Source organism: Vespula vulgaris, chromosome 17 (assembly GCF_905475345.1).
Source record: "Vespula vulgaris chromosome 17, iyVesVulg1.1, whole genome shotgun sequence".
In the NCBI taxonomy this organism is placed as follows: Eukaryota; Metazoa; Arthropoda; class Insecta; order Hymenoptera; family Vespidae; genus Vespula; species Vespula vulgaris.
In genome coordinates, this window is record NC_066602.1 from 3,263,991 (window position 1) to 3,289,399 (window position 25,409).

The following is a 25,409-nucleotide window of genomic DNA, read 5'->3' on the forward strand; positions in this document are numbered from 1 at the left end:
CTTTCCGGATACGCCTTCTTTCTTTTCTTCCGAATTCTATCCTCTTCACGTGCGCGCATATTCCGGCTTCCTTTTCTTCTCTTTCTCTTCTCCTCTTCTTCTTCGCGGATTTCGATATATCCAGTCCGATGTGTTCTCGTATCGTTCGGTTCATATTCGATCGTTAGACGCGAATACGGGTAAGATAGAAAGAACACTCGCGCTTGTGTCGGCGGACATGGACGTGATGTTCTCGGGCGCGATTAAAAGTCCTACGGTAATGGACTTCGTTTGATTGCTAAAACGAATAAATGATCGGTCGTGTGTCGGTTTACGTCCTGCCAAGTATTATGGTTTGCTATCCGTAAGCGTGGACTGACCCTCCTCCAGTTAGCTTCCTGAATTCTTGGTTGGTACGTGGACGCCGCGAACGCCGCGAACGCGAATTTAGAGTAGAGTCACCGTTATTTTAACACTCCCGGGAGTGTCGGGCGCGATTAAAAGTCCTACCGGGGACTTCGTTTTATAGAACGTCCGTACGTATTTGATCACGCCGGTCACGCGAATTTTAGAGTAGAGTCCCCGTTAGCCCGTGGGTCCCCAGATGCAGCAACCTCCAAGCGGTGGGACCTGGGTCGGTAATACTTGCGAAATATCGAAATATATGTCTTGATTATATTTAAAATCTATAGCTAAATTATACATTTAATTATAAAGCGCAAGTATTACCGGGCGAATGGCTGCATATTTCTATATTTTTACAATATCTCTCGTCTGTCTAAATTCAATTAAAGGTTAAATTGATTACATTTTAAATTGTTAGTTATATTTCCACAGATAAATAAATTTGAATATAACAATATTTTTGATTAATTTTCTAACAGAACGCACAGAAAGCTTTTCCGTCAACACTTATGTTAGCTATCATTTGTATTTATCCTTATTCACTATAGAAATATCTGTATCTGTATTTAGATTGTAGATTGTTTGAACCGGGCGAATGGCTGCTTATAAATATAAAATATAAAACTTATGTATATTAACAAACACTTTTTAAATAATTTATCTTCAGTCAAATTTAATCTACATATGCTTTTTACTTGCTTTTCTCAAATGTACTACTATTCTCACTATGTATGAGAATTTCTGTCACACGCGATGATATTTCGTTAAATGAAAAAATAAAATAAATGTAAGATGTAATGAATTTAAGAGGAAAAATTTAGCTTTGATGTATCTCAGATACATTGTTGGTGATTCGCAAAATTACTCGACGATTATGCATGCATGTTTTCTTTAGACATTATTGCCTACTTTTAAGCTTGAATTTTTAGTTCGTTTTATTCTCGCCAGACGGACTCAGTTTACATTGTTGGCTATTTAATGTCACTTAACTTTTTTATCGGATGATAAAACAGAATTGTAGATATTTAAAGATATTAGTATAAACATTATTATAAATATTTTATTAGGAATTAATAAATATTAATGTTTTTCAAATTATAATATATATTAATTTTCATTATTATTTTTTGTGAATAATGTTTCGTAAGTTGGGCATAGAACTTATCTATCGAGTTATATATTTTTGTCGTAGTCATTTTATTTTTCTTTTTTAATTTGATGTCTTTATAAGTTATATTTATTTTAATATAAGAAAAGATATGATATTTATATATATAGAATAATCTGAAAATAATCGTGTTTGTGTTAATTAAAAATAATTTAAAAAAGGATTCTACGATTTTTTCATATTTGCCGCGTAATATCTTTTTTCTTGGTAACAATGATGCAAACGCAGATAACTTCAGATAGGTCATGTTATATACTACTATGGAAGTAACCTTGTTATACGTTGAAATTTTGGATAAGTGTGTAAATTATTTTAAATTTATAAATAATATGTGAAAATTGTAATTTCACAATTTCGTGTTATTTTAACAATTGTTATTTGTTTAAAAGAATATTTTTATTTTCAATGATATATTACTCATATATACATTTAACCATACCAATTATATATTGTCGGAAAGAAAAAGAAATAAGTATTTTATATAGATAAATTAATATAAAATAATGAAGAATCGATCTCGTAATGTGAAACAGAAATAACTTTTTCGTGACAGTATATGTGAAATAGATTGAAAATCTGATTTTCAATGATTACACTGACAGGACCTAACTTAACAGGAGTGAGGTGAAACTAGGTTCTTAGAGAAGATCTTTAAATATAAATTTCATATGAGCGGGTAAAATAACGCTACATTATGGAAGCTCATGAAAATGAACAATATGTTACATTTCCACTTACTGGAGTACATGATAATATTCAAGAAAATATAATATCACACGAAGAGATATGTGAACCTGTTGATGATTGTGTACTACAAGATGGTTTAACGGAAGTTCCTGTTAATGATGTTAATACTGATATTCAAGAAGCCCATGTTGCTGTTGAAATCTTACCTGATAGATCAGATGAGGAAGATGAAAATCGTAGCGTTTATCCTATATATATCAAGCAGGAGGAACAACAGCAATATACTTCTGGCGACGACGAATCTATGGCTGTGGAAGCACTTCGTCAATTAGGTGGCATGTATCCTTGTTTTGAAAATAAAAAAGTCAGTTGTCCTAATTGTACTAATCTGTTCACACAAATTGAATTTGCTAAACATCAGCCTACATGTAATGTTAATAAGTTATCATGTCCAACCTGTGGAGAAACATTTGAAAGAAAAATGGATTTAAATAATCATATGGTTTGCCATCAAGTTGACCGACCTCATGCATGTAGAACATGTGGTAATTTATTTCGTTCCAAAAGCAGTCTTCAATCACATATGTTACAAGTTCATCAAATAGAAAGACCGCATAAGTGTACTATTTGTGGTGCAGATTTTCAAAGACCATCTAGCTTATCAAATCATATGAAAATACATACTTATGTAGCTGGGCGTGCTATAATGCAATCAAGAGGAAATAATCAAGTATCACAATCCACGGAAACATTTAGAAAGTGGTCTGAAAATAATACGTCTGAAACCCAAAGTGTACCTGTTCCATCTTCGACAGTTCAAACTGTTCAAAATTATAATGCTTGTCAAGTTCATTGGGCTGTTCCTGCTTATACTTTTCAAACTGAACAATCTACTGTCAATACAATTCCTAATCATGATGAAAAAATAGATACACTGCATGAGTTTAATGTATTACCTAATGGTGAAGTAACACAATTCGAGTATACACAGCAAAATAATATGAATAATCAAATCAATCAACAATATAGTTTACCTCTTAATACATTTAATAATTCAGACAATATGGTCAAAGTTGAAGCACTTACATATAGTAATGACAGTAGGAGAAATTATGTAGATATGGGCACAGATGTTAATAAGCAGCATACATGTAGTCATTGTGGTATTAGTTTTTCAAGAGCAATAGCATTGGTATCTCACGAAAAGATTCATACATCTAAAAATTGGATGCCTATTGAATGTGAATATTGTGATAAACAGTTTCAAGATGCAAGTCATTTAGCAACTCATCAAACTACTTGCACGAAAAAGATTATGCAGAATAATATAGATCAAGGTGTTTCAAATAGTAAATGGGGAAAACATGCTTGCTCTGAATGTGGAAAAAAATTTACAACTAAACAGAAAATGTTTAGGCATCAATGGATACATAGAAAAAAAACTCATTGTTGTGAAGTTTGTGGAACACAGTTTGAAAAACAAAATCAATTAGATAAGCACAGATTATCAGCCCATCCTGGTGATTCACCATTTACTTGTACAGAATGTGGAAAAAGTTTTGTATCACGTCAAGGTCTTTGGGAACATGGTAGAACTCATGCAGGAAGTCCAGCGCATTTTCATTGCGATACTTGTTCAAAAACTTTCTCCTCACGGCAAGGATATTTAATTCATCATCGTACTCATACAGGTGAAAGACCATATGGTTGTAAATTTTGCTGGAAAGCATTTAGAGATGGTGGTACTCTAAGAAAACACGAACGAATTCATACAGGAGAAAGACCACATGTATGTCCTTTGTGCTCTAGAGCTTTTAATCAGAAAGTAGTTCTTCGTGAACACGTTCGATGGGTTCATGCTGCAGGAAAAAATGAAACTGAAGTTACAGGACCACCTTATCCCTGTCCTTTATGCGGTGCTTTAAATCAAGATCGTGATGAATTATGTGCCCATATTGTTAAACACTCTGATCAAATGATAGCTGAAGCAAAAGCAAAAACAAATAATAATGCTCCTAAATCACGACCTACAAGAAAAAAATCTAAAGCATCTATGGGAGAGGGTACACAGGAGAAACAAAATATGAATAATCATGAAATATCAAGATTAGAACAAAATAAAGCTTTGTTATCTATCACAGAAGCAATGGATAAATCAGAATGTCAACAAATTGTAAATGATAAACAAAATAATACTTATCTTGTAGTTACTGCTGAAAGACATAATGAAAACTTAATAGCGATATCAGAGCTTAAGCACAATAATGTAAGATTAATATTAGATGACAAACAAAATGAAAGTGTGCATATAACACAGAATGATCATGAGCATACAGATTCGTATTTAATTACTATGGATAAACAAAATGACAGTACACATATTTTACCAGATAATAATGCTCTTCGTGCTATAACTACAACTAGAAACAATGAAGTTGATACAATGCATTTAATACAATCCTCTAAACAAAGTAATACTTTACATTTATTATCAAAGCCAAATGAATCACTTCCTGTTCTGACAATAAGTAATAATCCTGAAGATCACGAAAATTATTCTAGTCAAATAGGGCAGATAGGAAGTACTGATTTACCTATGGATATGGCTACACATGATACATCTAGACAAGATCAGACAATTAAAAGTCATAATGGAAATAGGCAGGAATCATTATTACACGAAGGAGTTCCTCAAGGAACAGTTATACAAATTGTTCATTATCAACAAGATAGTGATGATGGTGAAGAATTAGTTTGTGGTATCTGTGGGGAAGATTTTACAGATAAAAACATATTAATGGAACATGTTAAAATTCATATATAATTAAAAAATATTTTAATTTTAAAAGAAAAGATGAGAATTATTTGTTATTGTAATTATTATATCAAATTGGGTATCGTCATAAATAATATAATACCGAATAGTAATAGGTTCTGCACTGTTTTTCTATGAGCTTTAAAAAAGTGCACTGTTTTAACTAATTGAAATAAAGATCTCTTTGATCTTACATTTACAAAAAAAAAGATTATATATATTATAATGGATTAATTCCAAGTAACACACATACACACACACACACATACATGTATATATATTAAAAGTACCTTAGTTTTTTCAACATATATGATTTACCATTGGTAAAAATAACACGAGTGTAAATAAAGACTTATTAAAGGCATTTATAATGTACAGCATGACAAAGACAAAAATAAAATTGCCTTTTATTTTATATAATAATTAAATAGTTGTTTTTAATACCATATTTATTATACATTAAAATACAAATGTATATTATCGAAAAAAAATTATTCAAATTTCACGTACTTGTTTAAATCGTATATATATTCATGTCACGTGACTTGACGAAGCGAAGTAAGACAAAATGTCCGCGCATGGATAAACATTGACACGTTCGAGATACGAGAGGACCAATAATTTTATATTAAGTGAATTTAATGAAATCATTTTCATCATTATTTATCAAGGCTCATATCATATATTTCTGTTAAAGGTGAGTTTAGAAAGTCACGAAATAATTTAATATATTATACGATTTATTATAACCAATAAAATCATGATAATTTTGTTAACTTCGTCACAAAGCATATTTATTTTAGAACAGCGTATATATTTATTCAAGAATTTATTTGTAATTATTAGAGCTATGATATATTAATTATTCGTAATTTCTAGTTTTAAATAGAATATATTTATTTTCGAAGTTATTATTTGAGGTTACTTTTACTTTTATATATATGTATGATTTTGAAAGTTTGATATTCAACCAGTTAGTATCATAAGCAGCACGTTGTTTCTCCGCGCATGGCGTAAAATTTATATACGTTACTATCATTAGTTAAACATATGAGAGCATGATCGAAGCATCTTATTTAGCAGAACTATAGGAAGAACATTTTGTTTTAATACGAGGAATCTGTACGGTGTAATAAAAGACACACCGAATTGTAAAACTAGAATTTGAGGTTAGGATCGTCTAAGAGGTAAAATATTTGAGATTATTAACAGATTTATGTACTTTATTGTTAATATAATTTCAAATGTAAGAACTCCTGATGTTTATCAAGTTAATTCTATATACAGTGTATTTACTCAAGAAATAAATATGCCTACTTGGAATCAGATCCAAACTCAACTGCGCAATCCAAATAATCCGGTAGTATTTTTTGATGTATCTGTGGGTACAACAGAAATTGGTCGTATGATTTTTGAACTTTTTGAAGATGTATGTCCAAAGACTTCAGAAAACTTCCGACAATTCTGTACTGGAGAATATAGAAAGGACGGTGTACCATTAGGATTTAAAGGTGCTATATTTCATAGAGTGATCAAAGATTTCATGATACAAGGAGGAGATTTTGTAAATGGTGATGGTACTGGAGTAATTAGTATCTATGGTGGTGGAACTTTTCCTGATGAAAACTTTACATTGAAACATGATTCACCTGGATTACTTTCTATGGCAAATAGTGGAAAGGATACTAATGGTTGTCAATTTTTTATTACATGTGCTAAATGTAATTTTTTAGATGGAAAACATGTGGTTTTTGGAAGAGTAATAGATGGTTTATTGGTCATGAGAAAAGTAGAAAATGTCCCTACTGGACCAAATAATAAACCAAAGATACCTGTAACAATTTCTCAATGCGGTCAGATGTAAAGGAAACTTTTTTATTTACGAAGACTGTTATCCATAACAGATTTAATATTATCAAAAAGAAAAAACAATTCATTTTACTATATAATAATCTAAAGGGTACATAACAGAAAATATATTTTAATACAATTTATACAAATTGTATCATTGACTTTGAATCTGTATCCTTATCATCACCTTTAATATTACTGAACTATATTTCACATATAGCCTATAGCTATTCAGTAATATCCAATTTCTATAAATTGTTAATTATGATCTACTTATTACATTAACTTAAGTAATCTCTAAAATTATAATTAATTTAAATTACACTATGAATTTTATAATTTATTTTAAAATACAACTATATTTCTACAGGTTATAATGCATAATATAGGACTAGATAAATTGGTAAAAGGATAAATATTACATAGTGAAAAATGCTTTTACTTTATTTTCTGGTAATGCAATATTTGTATTTACTGTATGATATATAAATTATAGTTGTGCAAACAAATATCTATGTAAGCTGCTTTTTCAATTCAATTATAATAAAGCAAGCATTTTATTATTTATTTTTAATTCATAATCATAGAAGTGAAACTCAGGGCATCTTTAGATCTCGTTGCAAATAATACTTTTATTGAATTTTTTAATACTATATTAATAAATTATTTTTAATGGTAATAAAATATGCATATTTACTAACTAGAATTTTCGTCTTTGTTATTATTTAGATTCACGATAGACGCAATAAATTATTTGAATAATAATTAAAATATTAAAAATAATAAATGCTCGTTTTGCAACATACATACAAATATGCTTAATTGCTTAATAAGTAATGTACATTCATAGTGTCAACTAATATATTCCTATAGCTTTTTATATTTAATATATCTCTTGCCACATATAAAATTTATTAAGTCAGTTATGTGTGATGTGTGTGTATATATATATATATACTACACTACACTACTCTGCATATAGAAAACTATCGCGATTCTTGCATACAATGGCAGTCGTTAATTGCCCGTTTATATACATCATTATTCGACATTCATACATATAACTCAAATAAGTTAATATGATTCTTAACTATTACATGAATATTACAATTTTAAATCGATATATATATATATATTGATTATATATACACACACACATGTATATACATACGGTGCGTTTAAAAACTTCCAGGTACGAAACAAGGAATAAATTCGTGACTTCTTTTAGGCACCATGATCTTCAAATATAGACTATCTGTTTACATAGGAAGTTAAAACTAAATTTGTACATACAAACTACAAGAATTTACATCATACATTACATGATAATACAAACAGATAGGTTATGTTAATTCGATATTATCAATATACGCATATTCTATAATTAGAAATGTTAGAATATTATCGCATGAAATATGTAATTATTTTTCCTGTTTATAATTACGTTTACGAAGAGATATCAAGTTTAATTTATTTTTTATATAAGAAGGTTGATATTCGAACATTCATATGTTTACATTTTTCAATACTCTATTAGATTTTGACCATAAACATATCAGTCTAATCTTAATCGTTGAAATTTCTAGGAAACACTTTTTAAATCCCATATTCTTGATGCAAATACCTCTTGAAAATTATTGGAAGCTCACGGCAAAGATAACAGTTGATCTCTTTTCTTAGATACCGTGAGCTCTGTTGCGGTCTACCTGCTATTACAGAAAACATCTTCTTCAATGGTATCAACTTCTTGTGCTTGATCATCAACAACCATGATAGGTGTTGCACCATCATGAAGACTTGATTTCGATTTGGATCTTTTATAAACATCTCTGGTGACACTTCTGGTGAAGCTGAACTTTCGTACAAGTTTTTTATCTAATGCAGCAGGACTCTTAGGACCTTTAGCTCTGAATTCATCTTCAGTACCTTGATAGTGTGCCAACAAGACTTCTGTTGCATGTTCTTCAATAACTTCAATAGCATAGTCAATGTCCTCTTCTGCTGCATTCTCTCTTGTGACACAAAATCTCAAGGTATACTTACCCATTACTCTAGCAGGAATCATATGTAATCTTCCAGATGCATTGATATTTGCCAAGAGTTCCTGATTAATCTCATCAGATTCTTTCAAACGAAAACACACCAGACCAGCGCGTACATCATTCACAATTTCAAATCTTCTATCTTTTTTCATTAGAGCTTCGAATCTTCTTGCTAGCCTGATATGATTCCTTATATATTTTTGTAGCCCAGTGATACCATAAGTTCTCATGACAAACCAGAGTTTCAGAGCTCTAAATCTTCTGCTTAATGGTATACCCCAATGACGATAGTCAATAGATTCACCTGACCTGGCATGTTGAAGATAAAGAGGATCCACAACCAAAGCAGAGGTTAATTTAACTCTATCTCGTACCCATAAACAGGAACAATCAAAGCTAACCAATAACCATTTATTAGGATTTGTATTGAAGGAATCAGCATGTTCGATTCCAGCCATGAAAGGTCTCATTTCTGGACAGATAAAAGAGTTACCAGCATAAGCACCATCCACATGTAACCAAATACTAGGATAGAGCTTACAAACTGGTCCAATTTCAACAAGATTATCAAAAGAACATGATCCGGTTGTACCTAAAGTTGTGGATACAAAGAAGGGTACCAAACCATTAGCCACATCTTCTTTAATTGCTGATTCTAGTCTTTTACCACGAAGAGAAGCCTTATCATCTGGCTGGAGAACTCTTAATTTAACCAAACTAATCATTGCTGCTTTCTCCACACAGGAATGAGCTTCAGTTGAGCAATAAGCAACCAATCTTGGCAAGAAAGCTGAATCTTCTGTATCTGGTTCCTGTTCCTTCAACAATCTAATAGCATGAGTTCGTGCAGCTAGCATTGTCACTAAAATGCACTCTGATGCAGAACCTTGAATAACTCCACCGCCTTTAGAAGTTTTTTCTTCTGATAGAAATTCTCTTGGTAGGTCAATAGCTTTTGCATACCAATCTAGAACAATAGTTTCCAATTCCGTACAAGCAGGACTAGCTGCCCAAGAAAAACCAATGCAACCTATTGCATCTGATAACATGTCTGCTAAGATCGATGGAAAGGAATTGCCTGATGGAAAATAGGCATGAAATCTTGGGTGTTGCCAATGTGTGATCTGCAAAAGATATATATGTATCTTATTTTTTGAAACTAATATCTCTTAGCATATACTTTAAGCTATATAGTTAACGTTCCGTTTATATATAAATTTCCAAGTAATTTTTTAAAATCGATTTTCACGTCGTCTCGACCATCATCGGAAGCAATCATGCATTACATAGACTTTTAATCTTGTTTTTATACACACATACACACACATATTAGCGGGTGTTATTTTTCTTTCCTATTTTATTTTATTTTATTTTTTATTTTTTATTTTTTTTTTATTTTTTTTTCTTACATATTATAATACTTGAACGAACTATAGTATGTATGTGTTTGTATTTGAAACGCAGTTCGGATCACTTCAGTGAACATAAAAAACATCCATTAAAGCGGATGTAACATTATTTTAGATAACACTTTTGTCAAAGTTTCTGATATGTACGTACGCATGCACGCATACATACACACACACACACACACACACACATATAAATTATAATTAGAATACGGGTAATCGATCGATCAAATTTATCAGATAAAATCGATACTTACTCCGGGCATTATTTTTCCGTCGATATCTTTCATGATAGCATCCCATGATTCGGGTTTTGCTGGTGCCTCGTTTGGTAGGAGGGGTCGCAGGTATCCTGGATCCACATTTGCAGTTACTCTTTTACCTTCTAGAGTACGTAAATACTCGGATATATACTCCACCATCTCCTTGCCGCGTACTTGAAACTCGTCGATGTTCATGATAAATCAATTACTGGAATGCATTTTTTTAATATTCTGAATTATGACAATTCACAGATTTTTTTGTGCATGTATATGTATATATAAAAAAAGTGTTATACTTTTGATTAGGCACGATTTTAAGAAACGTGTCTTATTTATACTTTTCTATCAGCAATTGCGTAAATCTTATATACCAAGCATTAATTCGTACAAAAGAATCTGGTTCTTTTCTCCCTTCAGCAAAATATTCTTAACAAACGTTTATTATTTATTATTTGTTAATTATATACACACACAAATATATATATGTATATATATAATATTAGAAAAATCAACAATAATATAAATTTTATATTAATCGTTACTTTATATGAAAGAATCCTTTTTTTTTAGGAACGAAAAAGGAATTTGAAATCGTTTATAATTATAATTTACAAATTATTTCCTTTCTTTTTTTTTTTCTTTTCTTTTTCTCTTTTAATAGCACACATTTTCTTTTATATTATGTTAAAAATCAACGATTTAATACTAACCATTACTTCGTACAAAAAATCTTTTTTTTTTTAAAAAGAAGGAAGAATTTTAATTTAAGAATTTAATCCTTTATTTGTAATTTATAAATTAATTTGTTATTAATAATTCACTCACGCGTTTTATATATGCATATACATACATTAATATAATGTTAAAAATCAGCAAGTTTTTTTTCTTTTCTTTTCTTTTTTTTTTTTTTTTTTTATCGAATCGGTTTTGTATATTTCCTTAAAATTGTTAAGAAACTCACAATAACTCGTTAGCGAAGAACTTTGAAAGACCGGTCGTTCTAATCAACGTGACTTGCGTCGAACTCGATGAGAAACTGTAGCATCAGCCAAAGCGCCGGTCACTTTTATCCACACCATCACTTTTGCACTGCCCTTCTTCTTCTCCTCTTCCTCATATTGCTTGGCTTACGGGTATAGGCTCGGGAAAATTACATTTCTGTGTTCGTTTGCGTCACTACTGGGGATTCGTTGCGTCTCAGGAAACACAAGATTAGACCTTTATGTTGACGGTTTCTTTTTGATAAGGGAGATTGTTTAAGGAAATTTTCAGCATCTTTCCCTCTAAGAAATTTTATTTACGTATATTGTGGGTTTTTTCTTATGGAATTTTCCTAAAATATGTCTCAATATTTTTTATTATCAGGAAGTAACTTTATTGAAATTTCGCTTACTCATTTATCGTTTTTTTTTTTCCCTAATCTATTTTATTCTTTTTTTATCACGAAATTTACAAATAGAAGCATGAAAAATGTAGTAATTTTTTAAAAACAGTTTATATGTATAGTACGTTTTTTTTAGTATACTATTATTTTTATCATAATAGTATTTATGTAAATTGAAATATATTCTTAGAGGATATGCATTGCGCATATATTTAATGAAAAAAATTCATTAATTCAGATAATTATTTTCTCAATAAAACATAATTATAGATTTTAGTATAGTAAAATTTGGAATTAGTAGTGCTTAAAAAAAAAAAAATTAACATTTTCTATATATATTTAATTCAGTTTTAAAGACGTCAATCTTTCATACGTTTAAAAAGATTCTTTTCATTTCTTATATTATAGATCATCTTAACGATACACATATATATCATATAATTGATAAATTATTGTAAGATCAATAATAATTAATTTCTTCAGGAAATTTCTTCTTAAATTAACAAAAAAAATCTTGATTAAAATCTTTATAGAATATTAATCAATTATATTTTATTCATTTTAAGTAATTAAATACAAGGAATAAGAAAATTATTGGCAATTTTCAAATAAGGCGGTATTTAAAAAAGACTAATATTAATATTGTTAAAATAATTAGTGTAATCACTTCTTCGAAAAAACATTTTTCAAACAAACAAAAGGAAATGTATGTATCTATGTATATGTTATCCTCTTGATTTTTTCTGTTATACATAAAAAACAAAAATGAAAAATAAATATAAATAGATATAAAATAAAATATATTATATATTTTATATATATTATATATTATATATTATATATATATATATATATATATATATATATATATATATATATGTGCGTGTATCAATGGTTGATGGCATCATGATGGGGTCGGTGCTTGAATAAACGAGCATATAGTCTCGATGTTGCACGGAGAGTAAATTCAACCCCCACCCTTAACGCGCTTTCCGTTGTTTATAAATAGATATTTACTCTTCACCTACATTTACAGCACCCTGTAGAAACGGTGACAGGTCACCGCTCAATCTTTGTAATATATAAACACAGACAAGGCAGACTCCATTTTCTCGACATCACCTTCACGCATGGTCTCCTCGCGTTCGAAGTTTTTCAATTGGATTTCCAACGAGCTAGTAGTAACTGTACAAATGAAATCGTATTTCTATACCTACAATTATTCTATAGTCTTTCTTTACATACGAAAGTCGATCGAACGATTTATTAACAACATGTAAAAGAAATTAAACTATGGAAATTTATTTTTCAATGATGAAAATCTATCATCAAAATCCGTTTGCTCTTTGAAACTTCATAAAATGCTAATAAATTACGTCTGTTTAGCATAGGATGGAATAGGCAATAGAAAAGAGAACATATCAATGAATCAATAATGTTATTTACTTTTCAAGAGAAAAAAATGATTAAATTAGTTAATTCTAGATATCAGAATTTCTTTTTTAATTAAACCATTGAGAAATAATTCTTACATTTTGTATTATGGATAGTATTGATATTCAAAGAGAAATTTAACAATAATTGAACTATTTTCCTCTTCAATATAGTCATTATTTATATTTCGAAATACAGAGAGTCTTAAAAGAGATTATTTTTACAGGATTTTCTAATCATTATACTTCTAATTATTACGTTCTACCATTTGGTGATCTTCCACGAGATGGTGAAGCTGTTGGTGATGGTTCTGGACTACATCCATTACTACTACCACGTCTACTTCCAGCACCACTTGTTTTTAATCTTACCATTGTATCCAAATGTCGAAATCTGAAAGATTCGAAAAAAATTCATTAGAATTAATTAACATTTATTATTATCACGCATTATTATTATTTTATACCTTAATGATAATTCATTTGTATCAGTTCCATCTCTTGAATTCATCAAGTATGCTAATGGCCAAGATATCCATGAATGTCTAAGATCGTATAAAAATAATATTATTATATAACTTTGGAAAAACATATATCATTAAGAATGTTTAGATAATATGTTTATATTTACGTTCCAGTGTTTGAGTTCGTTCCAATACCGCCAATCGTTGTTTGAGTATCAAGCTTTGGTCCAGTTCTGTTTGGTGTTTTGGTGAAGCCAGGTTGTATAGCAGGATCGGATACCATACGAACGAAAAAAGATCGTCTTTGTTCCAATGTAGCTTTCCTTTTCTTCTCACGAATATCAGCTAATTCGTCCATCACGTCCTACAAGATTTGATTGAAATCATTTCAAGGTCAAAATTATGTAATTATTTAATCATTCATTTCATTTAAATTTTGTACCTTAGATTCTAGTAACTCTGCCAAGTAGTCTGTTATAATGGACCAAGCTATATCTACAATAAAAAATTATTTATTTTATCTTTTTTGCTTTATAGCTTGCTTGGAAATAGCTTGAAAAAAGGACTCTGCATATCTTTGGAAAAATTGTAGATCTTCCTTGAGTAACTTCATTCCAAATATTAAGATTTTGCTTAGAAATTATTTACAGTTTAATCCAAATTTGTTAACCAAGTCCTGATTTTTTAACTTACCAACATCATGAGCAGATGCATTTGGTGCAGCAAGAGCAAAACGAATCGTATAACGTTGATTTACACGAGCTGGTACCATGTGAATCTTTCCTGAATCATTAATAGTACTTAGAAGTTTTTGATTAAGTTTGTCGGAACCTTTTGCTCGGAAACACACCAGACCTAACTGTTAAAAATTAGATTAAAACTAACTTAGAACACTTTCCTTTAGTTTAGGAAAGATATGTCAATGATGAAAAATATTCTTTACCACAACATCATTGCAGATTTCAAATCTTGAATCTTTCCTCACCAAAGCTTCGAATCTCTTTGCAAGTTGGCAATGATTGCGAATGTATGATTGTAATCCTGATATTCCATAATTTCTCATAACAAACCATAATTTTAATGAACGAAATCGTCTACTTAATGGTATACTCCAATGTCTAAAAATGAATTATTATGAAAATAATAATTAGATCTAAAAGAATATTGCAAAATCAAATCTACTAGGTAACCTGTAATCTATTGCAGTATCAGCATGTGTATGCTGAAGATAAAGTGGATCAACAACTAAAGCACTTGTTAATTTGAATCTGTCTTTTACCCAAAGACAAGAACAATCAAAGTTTGTTAATAAGAATTTATTTGTGTTTGTGTTAAATGAATCTGCATATTCAATGCCAGCCATTAAATATTTTAATTCTGGACAGATAAAAGCATTCCCTGCATATGCTGCATCTACATGTAACCAAATCTATAAACAAATATTTATTAATTAGATAATTGTATAAAACAATTATTTAAGTAAAACAATATGATGCAATTATTTTATTTATTAATATCTTCAAACATGGATTTATTAATGTAAATGAATATAAAAATGTATAATGAATAAATTACTTACTCCAGGATATTTTTTACAGATCGGTCCAATTTCCTTTAAATTATCAAAGGAACAACAAGCAGTAGTGCCAAGGGTTGTAGAAACAAAAAAGGGTACAAAACCTTCTGCTGTGTCAGCTTCGATAGCCTGAAATATTTTTGGTGAATATTATTATAAGGAACAAACGTGAGTATAATCTTTTTATATAAATGATAAATTATACTTGATACCATTGTAATACCTGTCTTAATGTTTCGCCACGAAGTACACTTTTTTCATCAGGTTCTAGGATTCTTAATTTAACAAAGGAAATCATAGCATCTTTTTCAACAGAACTATGACTTTCTCGACTACAGTAAGCCATTAATTTTCCTAATAGTGCAGTTTCATCCAAATGTGTATGAGCTGATGATTCCTTTAATCTAGCAATAGCTTGAGCTCTTGCAGCTAACATGCATACCAAAATACATTCCGATGCAGAACCCTTAAGATTTTATATTCATTTTTTTAAATATTTTTATATATTAATGCAGTATAGATGTTTTTATATTAAACATAGCTTTACCTGTATGACACCTCCACCTTTGCTATTCTCATTAAAGCATAGAAAATCTTTTGGCAAACCAATGGCCTTACCTTAAATTTCAATATAAGATTATTATATATGAAATTAATTGTATGATGATATTAACTAATACTTACCAAACCAATCACAAACTATTGTTTCTAATTCTGTGCAAGCTGGACTGGCAGCCTAAAACAAATCGGGATATATATATATGTAGATAATTATTGTAATATTTTTATTACATAAAAATTATTATTACTTTCTTGAACAGTTTTTAGGAATTTATAATAATTGTTAAGAATAATATTATTATGACTAATCATTATTACTTCAAAGATTTTCATTAGATAATAAATACAATTATAGTTAAGTTAATTAATTAATTAATAATATAAAATGTATAATAATTCTTATATAATATAAGAATTATTGTGTTATTACCGAAAATAATTATTATTAATTTAAGAATTATCATAAGATAATATAAATAAACCGAGTTAATTAACTAATAATATATAATAATTAATGATAATATTATTTCTCAGAATGATTATAATATTATTATTAAGAATAATAGACTTCTTTGTATTTTATAATATTTTTTAATTTCTAGGAAGAAATTATTTTTTTACTTAGTTATATACATATATGTACATAACTAAAATTGAAAAAATTTAGAAAACATTCTTCATCATCTAATATCTGACATATCAAATCACAAAGTATACTATATATATATATATATAAGAACCATCATACTATAGCAAATAATAATTTCCTTCTTCTGACAACTACGATCGATCGATCATTCTACCCTGCAGCTATAGATTATTAACAGGAAATTCATTTTCGTCTTCTTATCGATTTAATAATGTGAAATTTGATTTATATTTTTTAGAATTAAGAATTTTATTGATTGATTGATAATGACTGACCCAAGAAAAACCGATACATCCAATCGCATCAGAAAGCATATCACCAAGAATCGATGGGAAAGAATTTCCAGCTGGGAAATATGCATGAAATCTTGGATGTTGCCAGTGTGTGATCTATAACACACACATAGATATAAATAATGTTTTTATTTTTATCAATTTTCTTAACAAAGTTTTTTCTTTTTTAATTAATTAATTAATTAAGATATAGTACACTCACTCCTGGCATGATTTTAGATTCAACATCTTTCATTATATCTTCCCATGCTTCAGGTTGTTGGGGTGCTTCAGAAGGTAATAATGGTCTCAAGTATCCAGGACCAACATCTGGTGTTACTCTTCGATTATGAATATTACTCATAAATTCGCATATATATTCCACCATTTCTTTTCCACGAATTCGAAATTCTTCAATATCCATTTTGAAAGAATTTTTTGATTAATTTCAAAAAAAGAAAATCTATAATAACAATCGAGAAAATGTTTAGTGAGATTTTTGTTTGTTTGTTGAATGTATCACTTCTTTTTAAACAAATTTTGATGTTGAAGGATACATTGTCTTAACGCACAGACACGAATAAACACAAACACACATGTGATTAATATAGATCACTTCGATTTTAAATCACTCAGTGGATTATAGAATTTTGAAAATTACTTTGAAATTTAACTTAAGATTGATAGTTCTATTTGTTGCATAGAAGAAGATGGCACAGAACTTTGTAGATAAATAGATAGATAGGAGCATATAGAGAAATATGAGAGTTTATGGTGAAACGAGGAACGATCGAACAATACGAACTTTCGCCGATCATCTTGGTCGTATATATAAGCGTGAGGGGGTGCGAACATTTCTCGTTATCTACCGCGAGAGTCCTGCGCAATCGCGAAGGACTTTCTTTCAATGAACTTCATCGTAGATTTTTTTTGTATAATCGCCGATCTTTTTGTCGTTTGTAGAACAGAATCATTTCCATTCGGTTAATTATCAAGGAATGTGTGCCAAAATTGAAAAATCATTTTATTTATTATTATGTCATGTTGTTAAAATAATGATAATTATTGATTATGTTATAATAAGATGATATAGTAATGTAAAAATGACATAATGATTTATATCTTTAATAATCATTCTTAAGAATAATTATTAAAGATGTAAAACTCTTATACGAATATGAATATTTACTGTGATATTTAAAAAACTCTTGAAATATTATTAATTATTGTGAAAAATGAAAATTGTTGAAGTAATAATAATTATTATAAAATGTGATAGTTTATGATATAAGGAAACTGTTGAAGAGTAATAATAATTATTCCTAATAATAATATATGATAACACGAGTACCTTTAAATTTTATAATATTATTTATTCTATAACTAATTCATTGTTTATTCATAACGTTTATTTATCGTTTATTAAGGATCAAAATGATTATCACAAAGAAAGTTATATAAAAATTAACTTACAGAATAGTATTTTCTGCCATAATAGTTTCGAATCGTTTTAGAATGCTTCCAATTCGTATGTTCTTCATCGTTTTGCATACCCAACGTTATCACTACCCCTAATTTCGTTATCTCTCAAGAACAGTTCTAATTTCCTTTAATAGGAAACTGAACTTTCAATCCGTTTTCTTCACGAAAATAAATGAGAAATCAAATCGTTTGTAGAAGGAGGATATCTTTAGATTTTCTTCGATTTACATCTTGTATGGATTAATTAATATTTCTATCTGATTATAATTATCCGAGTAAAAAAAAAATAATTATAATAATAATAGTAATAATATGGAGAGAAGAGAAAATCGAGCAGAAAATATTTTTCTTGGCTTCTCCTTCAATGCTAAATGTAAGGGAAAATCGTCGAATACCCGAAGAAGAAGAAGAAGAAGAAAAAGAAGGCCACTTGGAATAAATTGCTTGCTTCTCGCGAAGTACATTTAAACGAATGGAAGAAAGGAAAACGTGGTAGAGACATGGTTAAAAAGATGTCAACGCCAGAAGATATCTTCTTCTGATATTCGAATAGAAAATATAATAATAATAGAATAAGGAATGTAGGAAAGCAAAAGTGGGGGATGGTGCTGTACAGAGAAAAAGCAATTAAAACTTTCATTGACCTATCTTAGCTTTCCTTAGCTTTCAGAGGAATAAGCAATTTCCATGATCAAATATGTTCATTTTCAATCTTTCCATAGATCATTACTGATCTAATTACAGAAGTACGATTCTTCAAACGTTTCCATATTTTATAATTACAAATAATTAATTATTAATTAGATTCTTCTGTTCTTCAGATCGTTTTACGTTATACAGTTTAATATATTATATTAATAATTTGTTTTATTATTAATTTAGATTTCAAATTAATCAATTAGAATCTCTTTCGTACTAATGTATTCGTACAAATATTTTGTTAAAAATATGATGTTATATTAATGGATCATTAATTATTAATATCTTTGTTGATCGATATAATAATTATTTGTATAAATTGGATCAAAAATTATATCCAATAATTATGATAATATTGAAATCGATCAAATGAATGAATTAGTGCAACGAACTTGAAAAAAAGATGTAAGGTATACGAGGGACGGTCCCCTTTTTTCTGACTTAAAATGTCACCCTTTAGAAATAAAAACCTTTCATAATAATGGAATGCAGGATAGAGGCGCCTAGAGGGGTGTTTAATAATGCAATATGCCGTCGAAGCGTCGCGACGCTATGCCGACTATGCCGCATACCAAGAACATATAGGTATACACCTACGCGTTCAACCCTTACACCTACAACTCTCTCAATGGACCTTTTCTACACCCCTCTAACCGATCTTATTCCCTTCTACGTAACCGCCATCGAAATCGTACCGTGCGATAGAATGCTGATTGGAAAATATTGATAGGAAAGACTTCCACCATCATCTCTTCACTCCCTCTCTCTGTCTCTCTCTCTCTTTCTCTATTTCTTTTTTTATCGTTTAAATGGTTTCTTCATTTTCCGCTTTAAAGGTCGAATAATTAAATCTTATTATATATTTGTTAGTTAAAATTTTATTTACATTTTTATATTGCATTTTATATATTGTTATACTATGTTATACGTGTACATATAAATGTTATACTAATAATACTATTATATACGTATAATTTATTAATTGATTTTATATATTATTATATCGTTGATCAATATTTTTTACTAAAGATATATATTACTTTATATGTTAAATATATTCGTCTATCATTTACTTTGTTAATTAATTCAAATTTAAAACGACATCGATCTATGTAATTTTCGATCTCTCGAAATATCGATCAAAATCGATAATTAGATTCTAGCATACGTCGTTATCGTTAGAAATTTTTATCGTTAGAAATAATTATTGTATTTTATTATTTATATTACTTTGTTATTTCATATACTTTATATATATAATATACGTATATAAATAATTTTTCTATTAATTAATATAATTTATATTAATTGTTTCAAATTAATTCATTCAAGTAAGATTGATTGTAATCGAAAAATTCTCGATCTTTCGAGATCGATAAAAGTCAATTTTTGCAGATACTCTAAATAATTTATTTTCAACATTTGATCGTATCTGTTTAATTATTTCAAAATGAAAAATGTTTTCGGAATACTTTCGTTCATATAAAACCGTTCCGAGTTCCATAAATGGCTCTTCGGTATTGGCACGTCGAACGAACAATACTATGGACCTATGACCCAGTGACAGAAAGAGAGATAAAGGGAGAAAGATAGAAGGAGAGTGGGACATAAAGGTTAAGGCACGTATTTCAAGACGCTAACCTCTTGTCCCAAATACTTCGAATATTTGTCAATCAATAATTCTCAACATTATTCCAATATTAAATAAAAAAGAATTATAAGAAAATTAGAAAATTTGTTTCGTGAAATAATTTTGATTAGAATTCAGTTATCAACACGACTCACGTAGTACAGTTCCTACTACGAATACAAATTATGATGTACGAGCGAAATCGATATATCGTAGAAATAGAAAAATATTTCTAAAAGAACAGTTTTTTCCCTGTAATTCCATTCAGTCATATTGTTTACAGATTGGGAGAGTGAAACGAAAGAATTTAACAATGATGACATTGGAAAGAGATAAAAACGAATCTGAAGTTCCAGGTATTCCATTCGAAGATTTGTCAAAAGAATTTCTTTTAATGCGCGTAAGTTTTTTTGCTTGCTATCATTTTTTTGATCGCACAATAGTACGATTAAGTCAATCGAATATTGTTTATTCACGTCAGTTTTATAGGTTAAAGGTGGTACAAAAATTAGAAATGTCTTGGGATACGCAATAAAGGAATTTTCGAATCACGATTGTATTGTTTGGACTGGTGTTGGAGAAGCTGTCGGTAAAGTAATTTCCTGTAGTGAACTTTTTAAAACTATATATAAAGGATTACATCAAGTTACAAGATTACGTTATATTGTGTAAGTAAGTTATACTCAGATTTGATCCTATAACCTCCTTTTTGTAAATATATGATAAATTCGTTTTAGATCAAAAAATTCAGAAAATGCGAGTAAAGATGTAAAAGAAGAAATTCGCCGTGTACCAGAAATTCATATTTTATTATCAAAAGAGGCGAAAGACATTACAGTATCTGGGTAAGATATTATGATAGATTCGAAATCATGTTTTCCTTAGATATTTACATAAAATATGTTTGTTAAAGTTATCAAGCTCCAGATGACCCCGGACAATTCAATTTTCAAAACGATACCAGTCAAATGAAATTAAATAAAACTAATAGTAATAGCAATAGTAATAGTAATAGTAATAGTAATAGTAATAGTAATAGTAGTAGTAGCAGCAGTAATAGTAATAGTAAAGGTATAACTAATATTGATGCAGAGAAATTTGCTGCTATGGAATTAATAACTGGACGAAAAAGACTAAAAAAGAATCAACTAACGTTAACACCTTCAAAGAAAAATAAAAAAGTGAATAAAAATGATCAAAAATAATCAATAAATATGATATAAATAAAAATGCATTGATTGTTTCAAGGTACAAAGTTTATTTTATATTAATACATAGAGATTGGTCACATGAAATATTCTATTTTTATATCTCTACGTTTCTACTATCCTCCATTATTTAAGCATCATTCTCGAATTTCTTTTTTTTTTCTACTTACAGAATATACATATATAATATCAAAAATTATCTGCTTGCATTACTCTGTAACAAAGTATAAATATGCTTTGATTCATGTAACTTATTACATTTACAGTGTGGAAATTATATACTGATAGATTTATTTTTTTATAACTAAATAATAATAAGAAATAATGTACAACATAACAGTAGAGGTACAAATGGTGCAATGAAGATTGTATTAACAAGATTAATAACAGAGTTTTCATTTGCTTGGTTAATTATTAAATTGATGGGAAAATTGGCAGTGATATGGAATAATTTCCTGTTAGATATATTGCTTCGTATTATAATACAATAAACTAGAAATATTTTTTAATAACATTAAAATGTTATCACAAAAAATACATATAAGTTTGTACCTATCTAGTAAGATCATTGAATAGACTTATTATTTGTTTTATCTATTGAACATAAATATCTTCTTTTCTTTTAAAAAACAATACAAATTATTATTTATAATTATTATTTATATTTATATTAAAATGTAAATATGTTTAAACAATTGAAAAGAAGAAATATATATATAAACGTGATATGCATAAGTGAAGCATATTACATATTATCGTAATAACATACGAAAACTATATATATACAAATAATAATTGTTATAATACAATTCCGATTGATTTTCCATCTTCGTTTTTTTGAAGAATTAGTTCCAGTTCTTTTAAGATAGTATTTTACATAAAATCTGGATAGAATTATGAATAACTCGTCAATTATCCAAATTTTTTTTGCATGGGTTCTGAATTAGGATAGTCTTTTGCATTATTACTGTTGAATAGATTATCGTTTAAGAAAAATAAAATTATATTAGTATTAAGAGAGTAAAATTCGTATAAGATTATCAAAAGAATACATAAATTTTCAGCGTCAATATTATAACAATCAAAAATTAGAGGAACAATGTATTTTGCGAACGTAAAATTTAAAGTAAGGATCTACTATTATTGACTGTGAATCATTTTTTATTTTTCTAAAATTGATCTCCATTGGAACTATATTTTCAGTAGCAAGATTCTTGAGTTCTCACATTATTGCATTTATTATAATTATATTATAACATATTGTAATTAATTACAGATATACATATAAATGCTACCAAAAAGAAACATTCTTTAACTTTTTTGCTTTTATCTTAGAGCTGAGAGTACTGATTTTGATACAGATACATTATTAATTATAAACATGTATAAGAAATATTAAATTCACTCTTTTTCATTGTTATGTCTATAAAACATTATAGAAATATTTCAAAACATGTTTTTTTTTTAAGTTTCGGAATTGCAATCAGTACACCATTCATACCAAATGAAATATGTCATTGAGCTCTTAATATATTATCAAAGATTTATAAGTCTTACATAAGTAAACATCAACTTATTGTATTATAGCTAATTATGAAGCATGAAAAAATTTCTTGCATATTTTTATTTCTTTGTTCCTCAAAAAGTCATCAATATCATTTTCTATTCACTCTCGTTTGATGCTATATATACTCATAGGTATAAAATATTTTCTAAGAGCAGAGCTTTATCGATCTTTATCAGAATACATTCACATTTACAAATATTTTGGAAAATGTATTCTGATAATGAAACCAGATTTCCATCAGATCTCTCTAAATCTGATGATTTGTTTTTTTTATAATACTATTATATTGTAAAAATCTTATGCATCACTTTCAGTTGCACCATCTTCTTCCATTATAGGTACTATCAAATTATCTTTTGACATCAAATTATATTTAGTTACAAATGCTGTAAACCTTCGACAAAGAAATGTTTTATTTTCAAATTCGTCAAATATCGTTCTGTGATGGAAATACGCATGAGAAAATATTCTATATACTCTACGACATACAGATCCAAGCTTTGCTACTGAAGATTCTTTGATGCTCACTCTGAAATAATATAATAATTACAATCAAATATATTGTAAACAAAATTGATACTTTAATACTTGTAAATACAATAATAAATTATATACCTGCTTGGAAAATATTTATTACTGTTCAATAAACAAGCTGCTCCATCCAGTGTATGTCTGGTATAATCAATAGCAGGACATTCTTTAGGAGTCTTATGTGCAGCGCATAAAAATATCCACTGTTCTGTAGCTGTCATTTGATTACATGTTTCAGGATGACATTCTTCTTGCAATCTAACTGCTAGTCCATTAAGTTCCATACAAAATTGTCTCAAATGTTCGTATTTCCAAACTCCTTCATCTTGAGCATCTGGCATGTTAAGTATCAATTCTATATTTGATGGTTCTCTCCTGATTGTCTGTTGTATATATTGTTGTACGGCTAATGTACTATCCATTTCTTCAAATACTTCATCCGGCCACATGCTAAAATCCTGTAATATTTGTTGATAATACAATAAAATCATAATTTTTTTTAAGAAAAATTAAGGATCAATGATTAATAATAAAAATATTCTCAAAACTTTAATAACAAACATTGATTAACGTATAATTTATTATAATTGTTAATAACTCAATAAGAAGGACAAAAAGTTCTAAAATCTTATCTGAAAAGAATGTCATTCATCATTAGATTAATCTCATAAAATATTTATTATTTTTATTATTTGTTTATAAATATTCCTTGAAATATGCTTAAGAAAGGAGATGCCGGTATATCAATAATGTTTATTCGTCCTGAGCAAACAAATGACAAAGTTGTATTTGTATCGAATATAGACGACATAATGTTAAAAATAATTGATAATAATATCGACCTTAGCTTTAGTTCCGGGTCTATTTCTTCTCAAGATTGTAGGTCCGTCCGCCATCTTCATTTTGTCAGTTCTTGCGATTAATATGCTTGAGCATCCAATTGTATCAGAAAGGGAGATGCTTCTTCTCCTAGAATATCCAATATTTTTTATATAGTATCCTTTATTGCCAACAGATGGCGACTATGCAGATTATCGTTTGTGAATCTATCGATTTTAAATCGTGCGATAAACCTTTGCTCCTAGCTTTGGAAGGTTATTTCTTAACCTCTAATTTATTCATAAAAAATAAGGCTTTAAAACGTATCGAGCTTGTAGTAAAAGAAATGTTGAAAACAATCTTAGCTTTTAGTAAAAAGAAATGAATGGAGATAACACGCACGTTTACAGCAGTTGCATAGGTGGATCACAGAATACAATGAAGAGAGAAGATCCGTGGAATGACGTTCGAAGAACAGCGCCAGTCATAGTAATCACGCGCAGTTTTATGTTCGT

At 28.7% G+C, this 25,409-nt stretch overlaps 6 protein-coding genes across 8 annotated transcripts; 3 read left to right on the forward strand and 3 right to left on the reverse strand.

Moving 5' to 3' along the window:
- The first annotated feature begins 1,540 nt into the window (after window positions 1–1,540).
- Window positions 1,541–5,482, forward strand: LOC127069878 (zinc finger protein 93-like). Its single transcript, XM_051007501.1, has one exon. The coding sequence runs from the start codon at window positions 2,247–2,249 to the stop codon at window positions 5,061–5,063; it is 2,817 nt and encodes a 938-aa protein (XP_050863458.1). The 5' UTR covers window positions 1,541–2,246; the 3' UTR covers window positions 5,064–5,482.
- A 266-nt stretch (window positions 5,483–5,748) lies between these two features.
- Window positions 5,749–6,921, forward strand: LOC127069904 (peptidyl-prolyl cis-trans isomerase H). Its single transcript, XM_051007574.1, has 2 exons — window positions 5,749–6,241; window positions 6,342–6,921. The coding sequence occupies exon 2, from the start codon at window positions 6,364–6,366 to the stop codon at window positions 6,916–6,918; it is 555 nt and encodes a 184-aa protein (XP_050863531.1). The 5' UTR covers window positions 5,749–6,241; window positions 6,342–6,363; the 3' UTR covers window positions 6,919–6,921.
- Window positions 6,922–6,945: 24 nt separating this feature from the next.
- LOC127069887 (tyrosine decarboxylase-like) lies at window positions 6,946–11,803 on the reverse strand. Its single transcript, XM_051007539.1, has 3 exons — window positions 11,581–11,803; window positions 10,614–10,827; window positions 6,946–10,071 (listed from the first exon to the last, which is right to left on the reverse strand). The coding sequence occupies exons 2-3, from the start codon at window positions 10,812–10,814 to the stop codon at window positions 8,608–8,610; spliced, it is 1,665 nt and encodes a 554-aa protein (XP_050863496.1). The 5' UTR covers window positions 10,815–10,827; window positions 11,581–11,803; the 3' UTR covers window positions 6,946–8,607.
- A 1,809-nt stretch (window positions 11,804–13,612) lies between these two features.
- On the reverse strand, window positions 13,613–17,382 carry LOC127069885 (aromatic-L-amino-acid decarboxylase-like). Its single transcript, XM_051007537.1, has 13 exons — window positions 17,182–17,382; window positions 16,962–17,075; window positions 16,161–16,212; window positions 16,024–16,094; window positions 15,700–15,942; window positions 15,480–15,605; window positions 15,091–15,329; window positions 14,844–15,018; window positions 14,594–14,759; window positions 14,343–14,395; window positions 14,068–14,264; window positions 13,904–13,981; window positions 13,613–13,830 (listed from the first exon to the last, which is right to left on the reverse strand). The coding sequence occupies exons 1-13, from the start codon at window positions 17,380–17,382 to the stop codon at window positions 13,692–13,694; spliced, it is 1,854 nt and encodes a 617-aa protein (XP_050863494.1). The 3' UTR covers window positions 13,613–13,691.
- On the forward strand, window positions 15,503–22,064 carry LOC127069903 (ribonuclease P protein subunit p25-like protein). Of its 3 annotated transcripts, none has more exons than XM_051007571.1 (5): window positions 15,503–15,644; window positions 21,053–21,169; window positions 21,259–21,437; window positions 21,507–21,614; window positions 21,683–22,064. In XM_051007571.1, the coding sequence occupies exons 2-5, from the start codon at window positions 21,083–21,085 to the stop codon at window positions 21,972–21,974; spliced, it is 666 nt and encodes a 221-aa protein (XP_050863528.1). In that variant the 5' UTR covers window positions 15,503–15,644; window positions 21,053–21,082; the 3' UTR covers window positions 21,975–22,064. The 3 variants fall into 3 exon arrangements, with proteins under 3 accessions (XP_050863528.1, XP_050863529.1, XP_050863530.1); XM_051007572.1 differs by lacking the exon at window positions 15,503–15,644 and adding an exon at window positions 20,511–20,758; XM_051007573.1 differs by lacking the exon at window positions 15,503–15,644 and adding an exon at window positions 20,776–20,959.
- Window positions 22,008–25,407, reverse strand: LOC127069902 (MOB kinase activator-like 4). Its single transcript, XM_051007570.1, has 4 exons — window positions 25,297–25,407; window positions 24,918–25,044; window positions 24,160–24,533; window positions 22,008–24,073 (listed from the first exon to the last, which is right to left on the reverse strand). The coding sequence occupies exons 2-4, from the start codon at window positions 24,975–24,977 to the stop codon at window positions 23,842–23,844; spliced, it is 666 nt and encodes a 221-aa protein (XP_050863527.1). The 5' UTR covers window positions 24,978–25,044; window positions 25,297–25,407; the 3' UTR covers window positions 22,008–23,841.
- Between the last annotated feature and the right edge of the window lie 2 nt (window positions 25,408–25,409).